General features: G+C 37.7%; 1 protein-coding gene and 1 long non-coding RNA gene across 5 annotated transcripts in view; both read right to left on the reverse strand.

Annotated features, from left to right (window-relative positions):
• The window catches only part of LOC146515766 (uncharacterized), a 404,546-nt gene that overhangs the window by 155,684 nt on the left and 225,228 nt on the right, over positions 1–23,634 (reverse strand). The gene's annotated exons all lie outside the window — the stretch shown is intronic.
• LOC146515768 (leucine-rich repeat-containing protein 4C-like) overlaps positions 6,494–23,634 on the reverse strand; it is a 172,793-nt gene continuing 155,652 nt past the window's right edge. For all 4 annotated transcript variants that reach the window (XM_085169048.1, XM_085169049.1, XM_085169046.1 and 1 more), the window contains 2 exons: positions 22,562–22,634; positions 6,494–11,845 (listed from right to left, as the gene is read on the reverse strand). In XM_085169048.1, coding sequence (XP_085025174.1) covers positions 9,851–11,794 — 1,944 coding nt within the window. In that variant the 5' untranslated portion in view covers positions 11,795–11,845; positions 22,562–22,634 and the 3' untranslated portion in view covers positions 6,494–9,850. The remainder of the gene's footprint in view (positions 11,846–22,561; positions 22,635–23,634) is intronic.

The following is a 23,634-nucleotide window of genomic DNA, read 5'->3' on the forward strand; positions in this document are numbered from 1 at the left end:
ACAATGTGACGCCAGCTGTCCACCCTGCTGAAACTACAGTCATTACATTACAATCAGCGACAGAAGATGGGCTACAAAATGTGCATATTACTTTGCCACGATGTGTTCTAACCCCATTGTTTTACAGAGGACACATAAACGAGAAGAGTCTGTGAAAAATATTTCTTCATTACAAATGATGGAATTTGATAAAAAAGAAGGAACATTTAGGGCCAGTTTTACTAATGTCAGCAGCCGAAAACCTTCTTTTGACATAAAAAACATGACTGGATTTATTAAAGAGGCTCAGTGTCAGTTTGTGACTGACAGTTGTGAACAGGAGTATTTTTACAGTTGGCCTTGTGCTATGTATATTTCAGTAGAACTTTCAGCAGAAGAATATTGAGATGAGTCACACAAATGTGAATTACAAAACAGTGGAACACAATTTACTGCAAATTGCAAAAACTAATGTTGAAAAAAACACAGATTATCCCTGCTGCGGTTGTCACAGTCGGTACAAGGAGAATTTATTTTCAGGAGAGAGATGTTGTCAGAATGTGTTTGTAATTGGCAAGTTATTTCAGTGCTAAAACTTTGGCTCTGTCCTAAAACTCTTCATTTAGTCCTCATGCTGTGTGTTTAGAGACAAGCCTCACTTATTGTTCCTCAGCAACACTGTTTTCATGAAACAGAGCAGAAATGAACTGAAATGAGCTTCTTTTTCGCAGCAATTTGCACACTGCAAGCAACTTCTCTCTGTTGAATCTGTAACAAATAAAAGTTAGTGTGTTAGTTAATGCCTGAATATTCCAATGTTCTATTAACATTAAAAATACATGCATGTGGTACAATAACATAGTAACTGGGATAGCTTGTGACCTGAAAATAAACAATGTTTTTTGTCCTGCTGCATATTCAGCTGTTCTATAGAGACTTCAGGTTTATATAGGCTACGTCCACACGTATTTTTGAAAACGCAGATTTTTCTATGCGTTTGCACCTTTCGTCCACACGTAAACTGCGTTTTTGGTCACTGAAAACTGAGATTTTTAAAAACTCCAGCCAGGGTGGATATTTTTGAAAACTCAGTTTTTGCATTTACATGTAGACGAGAAAAACGGAGAAAACGCAGCGTCAAAGGTGTGCGCATTTTTTGACGTCACACTGTGCGCCACATTATTGTTTCGGTGAAATTCATTTCTACATTACTATTACTGTTAATTTATCACAGATTAGTAGGCAGAGGACTCACTCGCAGGACTCTGAAGTTTAGAGAGAAGGTGAGGGTTTATTTGCAATGTGACACCAAGTGAGAATATATACATATATACAGTGGAACAGATAACACGGGGCTCCAGGGAGTAGGGCGGGGTCCGAAGGGAAGGTCCAAGACGGGGGTACACACACGCTCTTCTTCAACTTGATCCGTAACTCACTCCAAATGTCCACACCAAAAGCTCACGCTCACTCACACACATCCACAGAAATCCAGACGGCAGGGAAGACGGGCAGGGAGTCTAAAAGGCCTGTACACAGAAAAGAAACAATGTCAGGAGGAAACTCTAGGAGATCAAAGGGAACACTTTCATGGGTTTGGCTACACTGACGCTAGGTAGTGTGACGATCCAGCGAGGAAGCAGCCTCTCTTGCCATCTTAAGTAGTCTGCCAGGATCAGTGTGAATGAACCACAGGTGCGTGTTCAGGGCGGGTTCAGAGGCGGGGAATCAAGGTCCAGTTCCGCCCTGGTGGGAGAGGCTAAGACAAAAAATACACACACCACGACCTCTCCAGATCTTGAGAACCATGACATAATTTTACTCTCTGCAGTGTTTAAATGCTTACATATACACACACAGTTACTGTCCCTCCACACACTACTCTGTTCTGCTTCTATGCCCAAGCTTTGTTTACTTTTTCCCACCGAGGCTTCTAGACTTCTGATTGGCCAACATTTCTGCACGGTTAGGAATATATCGCCACCTGTTGCTTTGGCATGTTCCTAGCAGCGTTTTCCTTCATTTTTACCTTTACTTGTGGACGGGATTATTTTTTAAAACGAAAACGGAAAATCTCTGTTTTACCCGTGTACGTGTGGACGTAGCCATAGAACACCCCAACAACAAATATATGGACACTTTGTTACTGATTAGTAGTTCATCTTATAAAATGTATGTGCTACAGTCTAGAAAAGTCTGTGGTTCCTTCAGACATTGTGACTAAAACACTAAAGCCACCAGTATGTCTCTCAGTTATCATGTAATGACTGTAATATTTAGTGAACAGAAATGTCCCATCTGGATAACATTTGTACACAAACATAAAGGGAATGACTGGAGAAAATACCAGTTTATTTGTCATGGCAATTTTTATACTGGCAAGAGGAGTTGGGTGGTGCTAAGCTTTGGGGGATCTTAAAGACACAGAAAATGAAGCAGCTTGTTTTGAATTGTGGAAACACCCAGGGACTGCATCAGAATCCAGAATAAAATATTGTCATTATTTTTTTTTTATGCTGTGAATCATGAACAACTACTCGTGTAGAGTCCAAGAATATAAATACTGAGCTGAAAATGAGCATAATAGGTCCTCTTTAAACATTTCTTGTAGTGACATATTTTTCTTCCCAGTTTTATATGAATGCTGACATATTACATTATTAAAAAAAACAACAAAAAACAACAACAAAACAAACAAAAAAAATGCCAGTAACATACCAAGCAATGCACTGGCAGAAAGCATCCATTAATTCATCTGAGCCTTAGGAAAAGAATAAATAAGAAAATGAGGAGTTTAATGGTGCATTAGTAAGGAGCCAGTGAAAAAGGCCCTGGGTTATGTTTTCAATAGGCAACCATTATGAAAACCAACTTATCACACACTTTCCAGAGAAAATCACTTGGCACTACAATTGTAATGGTTCCTCAAGAAGAAGACTTTGGGCTTTAGCTTGTTACTGATAAGAAAGTTCCACAGAAGTGGAAAGGTTGTATATTCTTCTATATTAACCTTTAAAATAAATGAAAAGTATCCATCCATCCATCTTCATCCGCTTTATTCGGGGCCAGATCGTGGGGGCAGCAGCCTAAGCAGAGAAGCCCAGACCTCCCTCTCCTCATTCCCGCTGCTTCACACTCGGCTGCGAACCGTTCCAGTGCGAGCTGGAGGCCTTCACCCGATGAAGTCAACAGAACCACATCATCCGCGAAAAGCAGACTCATATATAAAACGTAAATAAATTAAAAGATGTTATTTGTGAGAATAATGCAACAACCACATTTTCACTTTGGGGTAAAACATGTTTTGGAACAATTCCATTTAGCAGTTTCCAATTATGATTACAGATTTATTTTAAAGGTTCAGATTGATAGTTTTCATGCAATTTAGTTGCTTATTTCTCATATATTAATTTAAATAGATTTGGATTTCCCCAGGACACAGACGTTTTCATTTTTCTATTAAGTTTGACTGACACTGACAGCAAACTATATGTATCCAGGTGGAAGTTCGATATTATGGGACATGCCACTCGATGGCGCTGTTTCTTTTGGGGTACCCCTGAGAGCGCAAGGGATCATGGGGATCTACAGAGACATTCACGGGAGTGCTAGCTTGCATTGGTGTTATGTGGGTGTGCAATGCCTTTTTTTGCTGCCTGATCTGTTTTAAATGCAAAGTGTGCAACAGTTAAGGCACCAGGAGTTGCTGCAACCAACTTCGCCGTTCATCTCAGAGGGATCTGTATTCCGTTTTCTGCTGAATTAATGCACTGAGAAGCCACTACAGTTATTTTTGCACTTCTAAGTTTGTTTTATTTATGTATGGGTTTATATTAGACACAAAATGACGCTAGACGTCCTTGAGTTCCAGATGCTGATAAAGTTGGGGAAATAACCCGCAGTAGCAGTGGCTTACCAGCAGTGTTGGTCAAGTTACTTGAAAAAAGTAATCAGTAACTAATTACTGATTACCTCACCAAAAAAGTAATCCCGTTACTTTACTGATTACTTATTTTCAAGAGTAATTAATTACTTAGTTACTTAGTTACTTTTTAGAAACACGATTTACAACCTGAATAGGTAATAAAGCGATAGATCTTTCAGCACAATTCTACTTTTTCTGCATAATTCATCATATAAAATGTAATCAAATGGAAAAGTCCCTTTTTAAAACTTGTTTTATTAGTTTTAATCTTTTAACTTTATGCATCAAGCAAAAATTTAATTATATGCAACATTCTCTGACAGGAAGAAATTTGTTTAATATTTAAACCTATTTTCTGCACATTCCAGCACATCATATATATATATATATATATATATACATATATATATATTTGTGTTTACACTCACTCTTTCAAATAGATGCAAGTAAAACACAGCAGTAAATAAATAAAGTCAAAGACTAGCGGTCCTGTTGCTCTATTTTCACCTGTAAAGCAGGAGTGGGTAGGCGGAGGTTTACCCTGGTGCAGGTGTGCCGCAGCGGTCAGTGGAAGGATACGGCAGTTTCTCTGTGAGTTTCCCATTACGTCGTTGTGCACTCGGTGCTTGCTTGGAAGTTTAGGGGGGTTTTTTGCTGTAAAAAGAAGTTTTCTTCCCATACAGTGAACAGCGGACACTAATGTTTTTGTCACTTTTTATGGAATCAAACTCAAAATAAGGTCAGTACTTCCACGCTTTAAACGCTGCACGCTCATACTCTCTCCGCACTCGATATATTATCCATTGTTGATCTGCACACAGCTGTTGTCACTAACTTCACACTTGCTTACGTCACTGTCATGAGACATTCTTGCAAAAAATCACGGTTTTAGTAACGCAGTAACCCAGCGTTCCTACGGGAAAGTAACGGTAATCTAATTACCATTTTTGCAATAGTAATCCCTTACTTTACTTGTTACTTGAAAAAAGTAATCGGATTACAGTAACTCGCCCATCTCTGGTTACCAGTGCACAAAGCTTTTACTGGATAAGAACTGTCTGTAACAATTTTATTTCTTTATTTTTACAACCTTTTTTATTTTCTTCTGAGCGCTTACTTTATCATTCAGATTAAAAGAACCCCAAAGATAATCTGTGTTCTGGGCTGGTTAATTTAGCCAGGCTACACAATTTTACACTTGAATGCTACATTAAATCAAAACTCCTGCTTGGACAAGCAAAATTCAGTTTGTTTTTCATGTGTGCCTCATACAACACATAAAAAACTGTTAGTGGGGCATTTGAATGTTATATGTCAACTATCTGCAAATTTTAGTAAAACATTATAGTTTCTCTAAATGTATTTAAGTGGCAGTTGGAAGTCTTGGGCGCGAGTAGCAAATATTTTTAATGACATTATGCCATTACTCGCATCATGTAAATTCTTCAATTATTGTGAATCTTCATTTATTAAAATGCATTTTCTTTGGTTACCATTCAATTTTGGCCCAGCTTTTTTGACTGCCAATTTGTGGTTCCTTTACTCATACCTGGCTGGAATCTATTGTGCTATTTATATCTTAGAATCAAAAAACATTCTTCTAAGTTATTGTTTGTTTTTACGGCCACACATTTCAGTTGGGCCTGATCCTTACCATGGAAGTTTGGGGTTGAATCTAGCCCAGGTCCTTCACTGTAATCAATTAGCAGCATCTTCTCTACATATCCAAAAATAGCAAGCAAAAATCTGATGCATTTATTTTTTTATTTTATTTTATTTTATTTTTTTAGATAACATTGAATGTTCTTGTTCTCAGCAAAACTGCTCGAAAGCCCCAGCTTGATGTTGTAGCTATTTCATTTGTTAACAACTTATGACTATTAGTTTTCACTTCCTCATATGACTTTCCATCAGTCATATCAAGATTCAGAATCTGACTTTACTTGGCTGATTATCAACTGGAACAATGTCCCGTGGATGCAGATAATGGAGAATTTAATTAGAAAAATACAATCATCGCGTTTGCCTTGTGCTTTGCTTTAGATAAGATATTTTTTCACTAATATGGTTTTATTAGTTCTCCATTTCCTTAGTTTGTAATGTTAAGCTACTAAGTAATCCAGTGCCAAATAAATGATATAAATTTAATTATCAGTCCTGTTTATGTAGCATGCAAGCTAGTACCATGGCTGAGAACTAACTAGGACTAAAGAACACTGATATTTACCAAAAGTTTGTTTGCTTTGTCTTTGAAATTCCTTTTTTCCCTCAGAAATTACTGACAGGATGTGAGAAATTTAAATATGATTTTGTATATTTAGCCCTGTGAGTTTTTCCTGGACAACTATGTATGTATAGTTTTTTTTTCAGATGAAGAAAAAAGGTAAATATTCACATCAACTATGATATCTGTAATAAATACAGAGGTTGAAAACAAGGATCAGACAATACAGAAAAACAACAATAGTTTATTTGAACCATATTTTGTGTATGAACTACAAACTGGTCTCTATAATCGATCTCCGTATCTTTTAAAGGTCATGAAAGAATGCTTACATGAAAATCGATCTCTTATTCTTTTACAACATATTTATCATTTTTTTTTTTTCACTTTTCGAACAGGTTGTTGGCACATGTAAAATCAAAATTTAAAAATTTTTGTTTTTGTTATATTTTATTCTCAAAATGTATTTTATATAAATCTACCACTAGAACAGCATTCCTTCTCAGAAAAAGAAAAGGATGTGAAAAAAAAGGAATATTGACAAAAATATTTTAGATATCTTACACACATGAGACAGCTTGACTAAAATGCAACAAAGTTACCATTGAAATTTTCAGACAGTTTACCTCCAACTAAAGGCAGAAGGGAAAGATGGTTACACTCTCAACATAAACTGAGGAGAATCGTGATCCCCTGCCTGCCAGTATGAACTGAAACAGAGAATGACACACACACCCTCCCACCCACACACACGCGCAATATGGTTTACAAATGTGCGAGTCTCCACATAAGGGAAATTATGGGGTGAATCCCGTCCAGTTGTTGAAAAAAAAATTAAGGGGAATCATTCATTAAATCTGGACTAATATTACCCGGTGACCTCATTTTATTTAGGAATCTACAGTATTCCCCACGTCTGTGCTGTACACAGCACATCAGAACTTCTGATTTCAGAACGTCATTCAGAACGTCTTGGTTATCAAAACACCTTGAAACACTACATGCAATAACCACTTGCATCTCAAATGGTGCTCATCTTAAACCTCCATAATTCCTTATCTGGCAGAGAAAAACAGCTGTGAAAATAAAATTACTTTAATAGAATTAATATTCTTAAATATACTCTGCATTATAGGGTGTGTGTGTGTGTGTGTGTGTGTGTGTGTTTGTGTGGAGTGCTGGAGTTCGTGTGTGTGGTTTTTTTTACACTACAGATTATGAATTAATTAAAATATATAATCTGTGCAACTGTAATACATATATCAGGTATCCCAGGTAATAAAAACTCGGTGTGAATCAAGCATAGATCATATTGTTCTGAGGCAAACTAACACTGTATCTCATTTAATCTCCATACTCTATGCATTAAGCTACGGGGTGCAGCATTTTATTCTTTTTTTCAATTTAAGCTAAAATCTGTATTGGCTGTAAAAGGTGTGCACTTATGTCCGGTTAAAGCCGTTTTGTTAATTTGCCTTTATTCATATTGACACATAACCACTTGAATTAGAGTGAATTATTTTAAAACTTCTGTAAAAACTGGTTTATTTTGCTTGGCTTTGTGGAAGTTTTGAATGAGGCTTGTATAGTATACAAGCTTATATAGTAGACAGCGGGGTTTTTTTTGTTTGATTGTTTTTTAACCTGTGGTAGCCCATGTGTTTGTGAAACAGGTGGTGTAACGTGTGGACCTGTTATCTTGACAGGAAAATCGTGTTTTTTGCTATATTTTCTGTAAAATATGTAAATGATTTTGAAGAAAAGCCCACAGAAAATCTTTCACTTCTTAAATCATTATTCTGAATAGCTTTCAGAACTTAAAACACCTATTGCCACCATTCATCTAAAAGTAACCACAGCAGTGGACTGTTTTCATATTTTTTTCCAGACATGTTTTGAACTAATAGAGGACAAATGTTTCAAATTCTCAGTGGAGTACCAGCTTTTACTTAAATGATATGCATGGTAAATCCACAGAAAGCACATGACATCATCTGTAATAGAGGCATTCCTTTCTGGATTGCATTACTGCAAGTGTAAAAAACAACAAAACCAAACCCCAAACTGAATTAAGAATTTGAGTGGCCTAACTTTTTTTCCACAAATTTTTCTTTTGAATAAAAACCACAGTCAACTTGCTAAAAATAAACCTGTGCCATCTCAAATGTCTGCATAACCACTGCATTTATGGTGCTTGGCACCATTCATTACATTTGGGACTTTGAAATGCTTTCCAGGGTATGGATGGCAGCAGAGCTGTGCCCATCCAAAGCCCACGGGCACATCAATTAAAATGTAAATTGTGTTGTCACTAACGATGGCAAGAGTCAGGTGCAATCCAAACATCTGGTTGATGCCCGATCCCACACATTCACCCCATAAGCCTCCTGCAGCTAAGCCTTGCCACTCAGGGACAAGTTCTGTGGTTGGCGGGAGCAGGGTGTGAATCTGGGACTGCCAGGCACTGCCCATGTGGAAATATGGCACAAAGATGACAGGCAATGTGCTCAGACAGCTGTATAAAGGGTTTAAGCTCTTTCTTCCGCTCTTCAGTCTACTTCTGACAGCACTCCTGCAGTACTGCAGATGAGGTAAGGGGTCCCAGCATGAAAATGGGGCTTCAAAGCAATCATCTTCATATGCAACACTACACAGCACTGCAAGGTAAAGGTGAAGCCATGATACACTGGACATATTCTGAGGCATTGGGTGTTTGCCAGAATTTGAGGTCATGTACATCTGTACAGGCATTATTCCCATCCTCTCCAGTCGTAATTATATTCTTTCTAAAGTACTTGTTAATGCTGCTTCTGTAGCATGACCTTCAGAATTTCAATGGTTCTTAATGCAATTTATTATATGCTTTCTATAATAATGAGATTTGTCAAGACAAATTTGAGATCAGGGATCATTTTAAATTTTACATATACAATAGAAACACAAAGACATATAGATCAACAGTATTTAATTTAACAAAACTGTCCTTCTAGCAGTGAGCTTCAACTTTTACAGTAGCAGAAATGGATGCATTTCCCTCTTTTCAGGTCCTCAGCCTATTGATGACAGCGCAGAGTGCCTAATGTATGTGACAGATAATTAAACGGTGAATAATGATCAGATTCCATCACTGACAGTTCTGTCACTCACTCCAAAATGATGAACAAGTGTTTAATTCATCTCAGTTAGAGATGGTCACAAAAGATTTCATCAATTAATCCACAGCTGAGAAAATCACTAATGTGCTCTAGGATTCTTTGATAAATGGGGAAAATGAGGTTACCGTGTCATCTGATCGAAAATCGGCAGCTATACCAAAAAAAGAACAATAAAGGAACAATACTTTGTTTCATGTTTTTTGACACATCTTTGAAAAAAGTTGAAAGTATATTAGTAAACCAATTTTGTGATATGCGAGAAAAAAAGAAGAAAAAAACCCACATGAATTAAGTGTTGAAAAAATAATTGCAGAATACAGTTTTCGTGATTTAACCACAACATTTTTTCTTAAATAAATAACTTCTGCTTTGTAAAGACACTTTTTGAAACAGTAGACATACTCTAATTCCCAAAGTCACTGAAATAACATTGCTAGTCGCTGATTTGCCAAACACAAGTCTGTTATTCCGAGCGTCAGCCGCAGTCCTCGCAACCAAAGGTCAGTAATGTTCTGTCAGTAATGCCTGTAAGTAATTTCATCAGTTTTAAAATGTCTCACAAAAGTATTAGATTTGGGTCTCTTGTACATTGTCTTTTGAGCTGGCCCGGATTAGCAAAGGTTCGTGCGCTGAGCTGTGTATAGAATTGATTGTGGAGGCATGGTTGTATGCAGTCTTATAGGTGTTATAGTGGTTGAGGTGCTCGTGCTCAAGAGGAGGCAGAGTAAGGTGGCCCTCCATGCCTGGGCCTCCCGTTACACAATCCTCGTCCACATTGATGATCTCAATAGTGCGTGTGGGTGCATGGTGATTCTGCTGGTGGTGTTGTTTGCGCATCTTATAGAAGATAATAAGCATGACAGCTGCCATGAGTGTGATTGCAACAAAGCAGCCAATGATGATCTTGGTTGTCTTCATTACCTCATCCAAGCCATTCTGCAATCCCTCACCACCCACCTCTGTGACGGGAATTGTATAAGTCTTCTCTGTGGCACGTGTGGAGAGGGCGGTTCGGACGGTGGTGGTTGTTGTAGAGGTTGGTGAGATAGACTCCCATGTACCAGCAGAGGGTGTGGGGCCAACCTTCTGTTGGACAGTAGTGGTGAAGCCTTCATTATGCGGGGTTTCTATTGTCTCCACTGTCACTGTAGTAAAGTAGCTGAAACTGCTTTCCGTAGAGGAAACATTGAGTGTGGCAGACGCTGTTGTGTTACCTGCAGAATTACTCACCATGCACGTATATGTACCTGTGTCCTGCATGGTAACATTGGTAAAGTTCAGTGTGCCATCATTCAGCACAGAGATTCTGACCTTGTATGCACCGTGTGTCATGATGGAACCATTGGGTGTAATCCAGCTCACTGAGGTTAAAGAGCTGGCTCTGCATTTCAACTCTGCAGCACTTCCCTCTGTTACATTTAGGTCTGTGGGAGGCTCCACAATAACAGGAGCATAACAGTGAAAGTAATTCTGGTCCAGCTCACCAATGTAGCGTCCCTTATGGTGAGGAGGTGAACTGCAGCGGGCACAGCAGCTGGTGTTTGCAGGTACCATCTCCTTAAGCCACCAGCTTAGCCAGAGGATGTCACAGTTACAATTCCAAGGGTTGTGGTGTAAGTGCACCCTCTCCAGGTGATGTAGAGGAGTGAATAGATCATGGGGCAAGAGGGTAAGGTTATTGTGGGCCAGATTGAGTTCCACAAGTGATTGCAGGTCATCAAAAGCATTCCTTTCTATGGTCTGGATCTGGGCATGCATCATCCACAGCTTTTGTAAGTGTATAAGCCCTTTAAATGAACCAGGCCGGATGACAGATAGCTGATTTCCTGACATTTCCAGTTCATCCAGCTTCACTAGGGGAATAAGATTGGGAATTTCCTTCAGATTGCACATTCCCAGATTTAAGTAGCGCAGATTACTCAGCCCTTCAAAGGCCCCATCAGATATGTAGTTGAGCCGTTTGAGCTCCCCAAGGTCGAGCCTTCGTAATGAGGGCACTCTGTTGAAAGCATAGGAGGTAATGCTCTCTATGGGGTTATTCCTTAGCCAAAGCTCTTTTAGTTTGGACAAGTACTCAAAAGCCCCGTTTGGGATGGTGGTGAGGCGGTTATCAAATAGCTCCAAGGTATTGAGGCTGGCCAGTCCATTGAAGGCCCCAAGCTCAATTTTGCGTATGTGGTTTTTGCTCAGCTGTAGAATCTCTAGATGTCTTAGGTGTTTGAAGCTGTCCACTTTTATGACTTGAATAAGATTTTCTTGCAGATTCAGGTAGCGTGTGTTGGTAGAGATGCCATCAGGAACATCCCGCAAGCCTCTGCGGGTGCAGATGACTTTGCTGAACTGGTTACTGCACGAACAGACAGAGGGACACGTCTGAGCACGAACCAGTCCTGCCACCACCAGCAGCTGGAGGGCCAGGAGCAGAACAAACAAAGGGTCGGACAAGGCCCGGTTCCACCTAGGACCTCGCATCATCTGCTGCTGCTGAGAGGAGGTCATCTTGTTTAACATTCATAATTCATTGACTGGTCTTTCACTCTCTTAAAAGAGGATTTTGGCCCACTGGAATGAAATGAGAAAGAGAAAAGAGAAGACATCCATTAGGTAAGTGTGTGAACAAGTCTAATGCATGCAAAAGTTTATCCCGTGCCATTTCGAATTATTAGCACAAGGATAGCCTTAAAAAAGGTATACTGTCTTGTAGCAACTATTAATCACATCCACACACAAACTGGGAACTTATATAGAAATGCGTTTTCAGGCACAATGTCCTTGTATCTCAGTCACATAATCCAAATTCCTGAAAAAACAAATGATTTCTGTGCTGTTTGTTTGCAGAAGAAGGGAACGAGTGAAAAAAAGTGAAAAAAGCAGCCATGAGTGCTGCATTGTGATTTATATTTCAGTGTGGAGGAGCATAAATAATAATAAGCTCAACACCCACTAGTCCTTCAATTGAGTCAACATATCTAGAAACCTCTGATTACAACTCACAATTCAGCAAACAAAAGGCATGAAAGCAAGTGAAAAAAATTATATATATCTATACATCTATAGATATATATACACATATAACGTGTGTGTGTACATCGATTTAGAGAACGTGCAATGAGTTCAACACTACAACAGTGGCCTCTCCATTTGTTAAATTTTTTTATAAATCACAAATTAACAGCTCTGTTTAAATTTACAACGTCCTTAAAAATATTAAGGTTAAGATTTTCACTTTTCATGTTAACTGGAAAAGCACTGTGAGTTAAGGCAGGAACATTAAGCAGCTGAAATGTAGACTAGCAGTGAGGTCAACACTATAACAGTGGCCTCTCTTTATTTGCTTTCTGCTGAATATACACTTTACATTTTTAAATTTATTTGAATAAACTTTACTCAAGGAACTTGCAGTAGGTTGACTAACCAGTGCCTTTTGTATATTCCCAGGGCCCAAGTTGGCTTCTAAATTCTGAGACATTTTACCTTAAACCATTAGACCATTCAAAATATTTTTTCTTACATGTTTTATACAATATGTGTATTCAGCTACTTAATAAGTGAAAGGTCGGTACTGTTAAATGCCACTGATGCTCTGATGTCCTTCATTGTCAATTAATATCTCAGCCAAATGTGTCTGTCACACAAAAATAAAATAAAAAACGTTGGTTTTCTACAATCAATGTATGTGTGTGTTTTAGTGTTAAACATAATCATATCCATTCTGTGGAATAATAAACCCATTGAAAGACACATTGCTGACATATTGATTAATTTCATGTTTAGTATAACATCTCTGGACTATACCGGCTTAATATTAATAACTACATTGCCGCACCATTGTTCAAAAACTAATTCAAATACAATAATTACAACACTCTTATTATGTTGAGTCATACAACTTTCTCATTGCTTTGCTTATTATACACTTCATTAGTATATGTTTTTTTTTATTGTCATTTTTTTCCTCACTACTATCTAAGTGAAAAACAGGGAACCACTCTGGGCAGGTCGGAAGTGAGTCACAGAGCTAGCACAGATAAAGAGAAACATTTATAGAGCCTCTAATCTACCTGACCTGAATGTTTTTGAATGTGGGAGGAAACTGGAGCATGTTCAGAAAATCAATGTGAACATGAAGAAAAAGATGTAAACTATACTGTTAGATTTTCAACCTCCAGTGAAATGTCAGTGATAAATACTGATCCACTGTGGAATATGTGTTGTTCGGCTATGAATAGCTCAGGAAATGTGAAACATTTTTGTAATGGAACACAATGTCTTTCACACAACAAGGTTTAATCTTTCAATAATAACAGGAAGAGCTCTCTGAGATAAGAGTCATCTTGAGGTGTGTTATATATTAATTAAGTAAAGTATCTTTTATATTTAAAGAAACTAATCACAAATGAACAGCTCTGTTAATTATCACTGAGTCAACATCAAAATTTAGAAAGAATATTAACAAATTACAGTGTTCAAAAATGTTTTATTTAGAAGGAAAAGCACAATTTACTTGTAAAAAAAAGACCAGAAGATTTTCTGTTGTTGTGTTAATTGGAAAAGCACTGCGAATGAAGACATGCAGTAACATTGCAGTGTTGTTGGGATGCAATATTCATAGTTTCTGTAGGCATACAGTGTGTTCAACACACAGCCTAATCTCCAATAGAAAGCTCTTCACTTAAGAATGGGGAGGCTATTACTGTAACTACTGATTAATTGCTTGATTACTGACTCCATTAATTCTCCAATTGCAAAATTTAAATTCCAAGCAGCCAAAGCCTGGGGGTGGAAAAAGAATTTGTTTTCATACAGGGGGACTGAGCAAATGTGACAGAGATCACACAGCAGCCTGAAAATCACATTCCACTGTTGCAGTTTTAATTTGTTCGAAATTAAAACCTTGCACAAAACAACAGGGTTTAGTGCAGCACTTGGTTTAATACAAGATTTATGCTTGGATGTTCTATTGACACTGTAAGAAGAAAATATTAATATACGAAGCTGCATTTTTGTATACACATCTTTATTATACACATCTTTTTAGGTGAAAACAATGTCTTTTCAATGCCATGAATGAATATAATGACCTACTAAAAACATGCTTCAGTTAAGACTTCTGAAAACTTCCTCACTCCCTGTATCTCCACTATTTACTCATCCTCCTTTTCAACAGATCAAACCTTGATAAAAGATAAACAATGAATCAGCAGAACAGAATCCAAACTGTGGCAGTAGAAAAGATCAAGTTGATTTACAGAGCAAAACAATATATCTGCACACTGACAATGAAAGCAGCAAAATTGGATTTACATAGTGCTGTGATGGAATTAGATGAAAAGAGATAAGGAAAATAGGATTAAGAAAAGAAAGCATTTTCAACTTTTGTCCTAACAGATTATGAACTGCCAGCTGTCTCTTTGTCTTGCAGACATACTAAAGCGCGACCCTGCTTAACAGAAGTGGAGACAATTAAACAGCCAGACCTGCAATATTTGTGAATTCATTTCTTGCTTTTTCAGAAACTGTTATGTGGAGTTGTGAATATTTTCTTTTGTGCCCCTGTTGTCCACACAGGCTCTTCTTAGGGCTGCTTCTGCAGTATTTGCTCCAAATTATTGCCTCATCAAGCAGTCAATAATGAAAGATGAAAAAGTTTTTGCAGCATCCACCTGTGGAGTGGTTACTAGACCGCTTATTTCCCACTGGACTTTCACCCCGAGTTTAATGCTTGCTTCCATGCTCTCAGACTGGCACTCCCTCTGCACTCTACTTGCTCCATTCTAGTTCTGTGCTCGCTTGGAGTAACTGCATCATTGAGCAGAAACCTTTGTCTAAGGCAGACAGTGATGGTACCTCTGTTACAAGTAGTATGAGCAATCATGAGACCTGATTTGACAAATGATGCTTGCCATCCATACTCTGACAGTAAAGCAGTCCAGATGTCCAAATAATGTTTGTCTACCTGCCTGTGTGATTCAATTGCACAAAGACCTACAATGCAGGATCAACAGAGGCTTTGCAGGACCTCCATAACTCCACAAGCACTTTAAATTCAGCCCTCATCAGAGGAATGGCGATACATCAGCCTCTTGGGCCTCTCCATGCCGCTTCATACATTTCTATTTGCGCATGTTTTGGAGTCCTTCCTGACTCAATCAGTTTTAAGTGTGCTAGACAGCCAATGACGTGTTGGGACTTTTATGCACATGCCAAGAGGTATTCCTCTAATCCCATCAAGGATTAGTGATCTGCATGGTGCGTAACATTACTAACATCCCACTCCTCTGCTGTAGAACTGTTTTTTTTCTATCACAAGGCAAGAGATGTTAAATGACCAAAATACAGCTTTTCTCACAACCATATTGCACGTTCTATTCATGGGTCATAACCTGGTGTATGTTACCATACTGTCACAATAGGGCAATGGCCAATGTAAGCTGAGATACCATTAGTATATTTATAGTCGTCAAAATGATGGACACCACTGGAATAAAAAAAGAAGAAAAAAGCCCCAAAAATCAGGTCAGTGTAATTAAATGATGCTAAGGTGGACTTAATGGGCCTGTTTGGAGAACAAGGGCATAAGGGAAAATCTTCAAGACTAGAACAACCAGTTTTTTGCCATCACTACATATAACTGTAACAAATTCATTTAATACACAGATAATGAATTAAGTTATGTAATAAATTAACAAATAAAAATGCACAATGTCCTCAAAGATCAGAGAAAAAATATATAAAAATGTTTAAATAAAAATAATTATGGCAAGAGAAAAAGGTATAAAAAATCATGAAATCAATTTTAGATTAACTGCCATCTGTAAAATGGCATATTTTGTTGATTTAAAAAACATGTCTCCAATAGATAGGATGGGACATTAGTAGTGGTAGTGGTAGTTTCCACATGGTCTTAAGTCTAGCCCTTCTTATGACTACTGTAATCCTGAAGTCTGTCATATTTTTACATTATAAATCGGGTAGAAAGGACTGAATTATTTAGTTACACTGCAGGAAATTCAAGTGGGGCTAAAGCCCCCCAAAATAAGTCTGCGACTAGTTGGCACAAGCCACTGAGTTATTTTATTCTGCTTTCTTATTATGGACAGCGTGAACTTCCTGTCTTCATTCCTTACAAATGCATTAATTCCTTTGAAAGGTGGGGAAAATAGAGTGGACTCCTCTGACGCTTTCTACACTCAGTTAATGCTCGAGTGCTTGCTGATTATGAACTTTTCTGTAAAGAGTGACTGACAGAAGCTTTAGCTTTCACATTGCATGGAAGAGAAAAGATGATGAAAGATTGCAGTGTGAGACATCTGTGACAGAGGAATGTTGGTATGTATGGTAGAGAAAGAGAGAAAGGAGAAAGTGCAAGAGAGAAAAAGAGAAGGAGGGATTAATGAGATATAAATCAAATCAGGCCACGTCTTGATAATGCCAGCAACAGCTCCAAATATAAATCAGAATCCTTTAAGGACTCCAGTGTGGGAGGGATACCCACCACATGCATCACAAGCCTTCTTTTTCCCTTCTCTCGAGCCAGCACAATAAACCGATTAGATGTCTTTATATTTTCATCATGTGATCATAGTTTTGATATAGAGTCACATTTTCCCAGTGGTCTTTCATCACATTTAATCACACACATTATATTAGAGCCTAATTGGGGTAAAGACAGGGCAGCTTTGTCCCTGATGCTGTCACTGAACTCAATAAGAATTGTTTTTGGTTTGATTCATTTTGTTTAATTGTGTTTTGTCAGGTTTCAATAGGTGTGTGTGTTTGTGAAGGGATGCCAAATGCTATCATTTTTCTGTAAAGCAAATTTACATATGGATATAAATAAAGTAACCTTAAACAAATTTAGATTTAATTTTAGTTAAATATCTGGAATATTTAGAATTATTAGGGTGGCATAGGGGTGGCTAACACCATTGCCTGCCAACAGCAAGGTTTCTGGTTTGAATCTTAGCTGGGCATTTCTTTGCCAAGCTGGCATGTGCACCTTGTGCCTGTTCTGGTTTCTTCTGGGTACTCTGGGTTTCTCCCACAGTGAACATGTTAGGTTAACTGAAGATTACAAATTGGCCAGAGATGTGAAACAGATAAAGTACTTGAAGTGCTGTATGAATGCTTTTTAACAATGTGACTTGTGGTCTAAAGTACTTTGTGTGTCAGTAAGGCAAGAAAAGGGCTTTTTAAATGCCAGTAGGTTACATGCATAATTATTTTATCCTACATTGTGTGAGCTGTTGGACTATAGTGTATGTGTGTATAACAGGATGGATTATAATTTATAATACTGATATATGCTACATGTATATAGCGACATTTATGATTTGATATGCACTATTACTGTGCTTTGTATTTCCGCAGTTAAGGGCACTTTAAGCCACTTTAAAATGTAATGTTGAGGGATGCTGACTCCCCCCCCCCCCCCCTCCAAAAAAAACAAACAAACAAGAAAATGATCACACTGCAGCTCTCTTTCAGTATCTTTGTTTTAACCACTCAAGTGAAACAGACAAGCCAAATACTTTGAATTGGTGCTAACTAGCCAAGTGAGACAAACTGACAGCTGCTCCCATGTCCACAGCCTTACATTCTTTCACTCACAGCTTGTCTGTGTCATCTATAACAAGATGGTGAAATGAATCTGATGCATGTAACAGCCCAGCATGCTCTTAGAAATAAGCTTATCAAATGTGTTCAGTGACAAATAATGTTAATGTTAAAATGCTTAAAAATGCTTAAAATACTTAAAAATGAGCACATACATATGGAAATGATCTAATATACGCTAAAAAAGATAATTCCATCATACTAAGACTATTACTAAGACTAAGACTAATGCTTATGTATTGCAATTATAAAATTTTAACCTTAACCACAAGCAAACCTTTTTAAACACACTATGCATTTTGCAGTTCTTATCATAAAACCCAATACATGTGCATTGAGAAAGACTTTAGAAATAGTTTGATATAACAAAGAATTTACATTAAAAATGTACATGTTTCCATGATTTTTCTTTCTGACGACACCAACACATGTTTAAATAGAAATGGAGAGGGTAAAAAGGTTGCTGCCCATCTGAGGAGAGCTGTATGTGTGATCATATGAATATTAACATTACCTCAACAGTATTTTGAGTGTCACAGACACACACACACACACACACACACACACACACACACACACACACACACACACACACACACACATATAGAACAAGAGAGAAAGATGGAGAGTAAAAACCTCTCTTTTCCAAGATTTGACAGCAGAGAAAAAGAAGTGACATTTTGACATTTTAAGCATATAGGCAACTGGGGACCTCAGATGTTAATAAATGGGATCCCTTCCAGACATTTCTTAAGACATATAAGTTAACTTGTCAAAAACTTACTTCTTTCTTTACTAAAAAAGAAAAACTGGGTCTATAAATATGTTAATATTGTTCATTTCCACAGTTTAACTACTAGGCAAAAGATGTCTTCTGTTGAAAAGACAATTGTACATGCACTGTTGGTTTTACATAATAGGCTGTCTCACATTAGTTGCATACTTCAGCTTCAAATTTTCCACATTCTTTATGAGATTGTGCACAATGAAAATTGAACATTTGAGGGAACTAAAAATCTTTTTTTTTTGCAATTGAAGACGGATAATGTACCACAGAGTTCAGACATTCTTCTGTCTGATTTTATCTAAAGTAACAGCTTATCTGTCAGTTTGTATCTTACAAAAACTCTTAAAAAGGTCACAGAAGATGTTTTTTTTTCTTTTCTAGACAATTTTGAATGTTGCGTCTGTCTAATGTTCAGACAAAGGTCTTTATCGCTGCATTGAAAAAGCCAACTGTAGAATTTGGTTCATCAGCTCGTGCAAAAATTGGTGCCGAAGAAACAGACGGTCGCCTCGCTTAAGTCAAAAATTGCAGCCTTGCAATGATACAGCTCCCGCGGTGATTCTGGCTGTGGCCATGGCCGTGCTTTGGTTATTGGATTCTTGTTGTAACACATAAATATTGACTTCATGCGGTCGTGTGGGTGCAGTCATTGTTCTGCTGGCTCTGTATCAAAACACCAGTGGTGTGTTGGTAATATATAGCTGATATATTCAGTCCAGGTTCAACTAGTAGGACACCTGGACATATTCATATTAAAATGGATCTAACCACAGACGCAGGTGAAGTCATAATAACAACAACTATATCCCGCCCCATCTTCACATGGATCAGTCAGGCAGAGTAGCTGCAGCTGTGTTCACAGCCAGGAGCTGTGGACTCTTGGAAATAAGCTTCACCTCATGGAAAGCATTACATTTTCTCCCCTTTTATATTGTTAAAGGCAAAAGCTATTGTAAGGTAAACATTCCCCACTTGTGACTTTTTAGAGGTCAGGTACTTCTTAAAGTCCACTTAACACCAAAGCATGGTGTGTGATGTGGTATTATTACATCATAGCTGGACATGCAGGTGTGGGTCAGCTTAACATAAACGCAGAGCAAATGCAAAGGCACCAGCATCCCTCTCTGTCAGAGGATGACCCTTGGACTGTTTCCTGATGAATGAAACACTCATTTTCTAGCCTCATTGGCTACAAGTGCCAAGGGCCTCATTTAGGTCTGCTGGCATTGAAAACGCATACATACACAACTATTGCACTCACTCATAACTAATGCACACTCAAGTAAAGATGTGCATTGACTCAAATTAAAATATAAAAAACCTCTGCATATTGTCACACACAAGCTGTGTACGTGTGCAACTGTGGGTCTTTAATGTGTGCTTTTAGCATTTGCAGATTTTCACAAACTGGGTGACAGCTTTCTTGTTTCACAGTAAGGGCTGTGTCGGCAGTAGGGGCTCACGGGTGACAAGAGATATTGATAAAATCATTTGTCACCCTGTGAACATTTCAGAGAGGCTGTGGGCAGAAAATAGCTGCTAACTAGTTTTCAAGGATGTCGAATGAAGGAGTCAGTCTGTATACTGCTGTCACTCTAGTGTCTGGTTGAGGTCAGGGTGAGCATGCATCACTTTGAGTCTGTCCGAACTGTGGAGAGGTCGTACTGAGGCTGTGAACCTGGTGATACAGGCAGTATGGTCTCCCTGTAATTGAGTTTGGGATGGAGAGAACATGAGAGATAAGCGGGAGCACACTGATGGTATCTAAAAACAGAAGACAATGCTAGAAGCTGCAATGTCAGAAAATATATTCAAATAAGACCGGAATTTGAGAATTAATTTATTGAGCTTTCGGATTAATTGTTACACACTTATAATCCAGTTGGACTAAGATCATTATGTATGATTATCCACTGACAAAATAGAAAGTGTTGTAGGCAGACTAAAATGCCTGAACACACACACACACACCTGAACATGTGACTTACTTTAATATCATTTCAGTTTTAACATGTCCAAGGGCACAGTCTTGTAATGTCCCCTTGATTGATGTGTCACTATACCTTTTTAACATCAGCTAGTCTGAAGGTCAGTTATGGAAAGAATCAGCTAGAAGAAGCTTAGCTAGAAGGTACAGATGTCAAATAAAGGAAATATGGCACAGATTTAACTGTTTTTAGAATAGTTACACTGAGGAAGAACCTCTAATGGTTTGAAAGTAAATTCAAAACAACAATTCATGATTTTTTTTTTTTAACTTTAAATAGCTTTCAGCCTTTTCCTCACATGTGGTTTTGTAAATGTTCACAAAGTGACAACATCCTCACTTTCTGGAGTAATATAAAAGCATGCACTTTTAAAATTGAGCTGCCTTTAATTTGTTGCGATCCATCGGGTTGTTTGCTAATTAAATGACACCAGAGACAGATTTTGAAAACACAGAGGGCTTCTTTGGAAAGGCATATTGAATATTTGCACTGTAATAAGACTAATTACAATATTTTTCATTCAATAACACAAAACCACTTGTGACTGCACACGTTTGGGAACATGTATGTAACCCGCTGTTTTTCTGATACTCGGCACCAAAGGCAAAGGGTGCATTTTAGAGGAAATAAAAACATGTCAATTGATTCCATTGCACAAATTCAATATCATTTCCACGAAGACTTTCAATCTCCTACCCCACTGGGATGGATATAAAGGGTGGATAAAATAAGAGAAAATAAGAGAAATACCACATGAAAAGAAGCTTTGAAGTAAGTGAATCACAAAAGCAACTATTCATGCGAGTCATATCAAATAAGTTGAATGCTATGTAGCTTTTAAAAAGGTCTGACAGACGGCACTTTTATTAGTGAGCTTTTAAGACATCACTAGGGTTTCAAAGTTTCAAAGATGCCAAAGAGTCAGCGCCTGGTTCATGGTTGCATTGGTCAAAAAAAAACAAAAAACACAACAACTCCAGGATGATTTATTGTGACAGGGATAATAGACGTATTAAATTATGACAACATATTGCCAATGCAAGGAAACAGTATCATCAGCCTAGAGGAATAGTGTTTGCCAGTAAAAGCTTTCTGACACTGCGACAGCAGTTCACGCCAAATGTAGAACAGACATGTAGTAGAAGTTACATGCATGAGTTGAGCTGTTCACACCAGAGGCATATATCTGTGTGCAGTCCAACAATGCTCTTAGATACAAAAAGAAAAAAGGAAAAAAAAAAAAAAACGCCTGACACAAAGGTAAAACGTCTAGTGAAAATAGACTTTTTGTGAACATAGGCACCAGCATAGAATAACTACTGAGAGTCATAAGCTTCTTTTTAGTTTTACACTTCAATAGTTCTAGCTCCTTTTTCAACTATATCCACAGCCTAACATCAAGTCATTTCTCATTTCACTGTGATGGGGGTAAAGTCTACAGGAGTATCAAGTTTCTCTCTGTCCATCTTCATCAATGAGGTCATTAACTGACCAGTTTATTTACCAATGTGTTAACTGGACTTAATCCCAAACATTTAGATGTGTTCTGATGCCAAACCTTGAAAAATATATCAAAAGTGTTCTTTGATTAAAACAAAAAAAAAAAAACAGGCTTGTTTTGATCAAAAAGGTCAATTATCAGAATTTTCTCTGAACCAAAAAAGACGTGTTCTTGATAATATCCTTGTTTTCAATGGGTTTAGACATAGGTGTGAAATGATACATTATTTCATATCAATGAAATATGCATGACAAGCAAAACAAATAAATTTTTACTCATTTCTATGTGTGCATCTTTTTCTCTGAAAGCATCAGACAAACCATGTATATCTCTTTGACCAGGAAAGAAAATCACCAAGGTTGAGCCAAGCTCCGCGTAAGTCTTACCTGCCAGCTCAGTCAAGATCCAAGGGGTTTTAATCATCCACATATTAGCTTTCAATCCACCAAAATGCTGGACCTGCAAATAAAAGAGGATAAATGTAAGCAAACTTTAAAATAGATTTGGAGCAATACAATTTCTGTCCACTCCATTCCCCGGGCTCCATGGAATAGAGTCCATGAATAATGCACATTTTTGGAAAGATCATGATGTATCTACTCAGCTACCAAAAATGCAATTTTTTTTAAACCCCCAGGATAGAGTACAGCTAATTCAAAATTCTCTTTACTGTTTCTAAATAATCATTGAGTCATCTTGTTAGTTTTCCTTTCAACTACTTCCTCAGCACTCTCTGCTGATGCTGATATTTTAGTACCTCTGAGACCCTCCATCTAACAAGAGGGACTTTATAGTATGCTACTGTATGTCGGAAGAGCTCAGTCCTCAGGGACGACGGGACAGTCGAAGCCATAAAACCCCACAAACACACTGCAAAACACATATACACACAGCACACACACAAACACTCAGAGCCTGAACACACAAACACGGACACACAGAGGACAGACCCTGTTGAATAAATTATGGGGGACAAAAGCAAATGGAGATAAAGCTCTCCATCCTGCATGGTATCCATTAGTATAGTGCAGGAACCCTGAATCTAAATAAGTGTATGTTTGATCAACTGGGTTGTTACTACAATAACAATCATAAGCAATCATAACAGCCATCCCTGATTAAAGATTTCTCATTTACACAAAATTGCCAGTAAATATGGTCTCTGTATTACGTTTACATTGAATCCAAAGACATACCAGTTAATAGCCACAACATAGAGATATCTTTCTCATATTTAATGCAAAGTTAAACTGAAAAGACTAGAGCAGAATAGAATGGACATCAATGAGTTATATACAGTTTAATACAATTGAATACATTTAATAATTATAACAGCAATAATAATAATAATTTCCCCCACTAGCCGCAGAGCTTTTTGACAATTGGCAATTGGCACAGATTTGGTGATCTTTGGTGAGTAGGTCTATTTATAGCAGATGTAGTTGACTCAAAATAAACT

Source organism: Neolamprologus multifasciatus, chromosome 7 (assembly GCF_963576455.1).
Source record: "Neolamprologus multifasciatus chromosome 7, fNeoMul1.2, whole genome shotgun sequence".
Classification (NCBI taxonomy): domain Eukaryota; kingdom Metazoa; phylum Chordata; class Actinopteri; order Cichliformes; family Cichlidae; genus Neolamprologus; species Neolamprologus multifasciatus.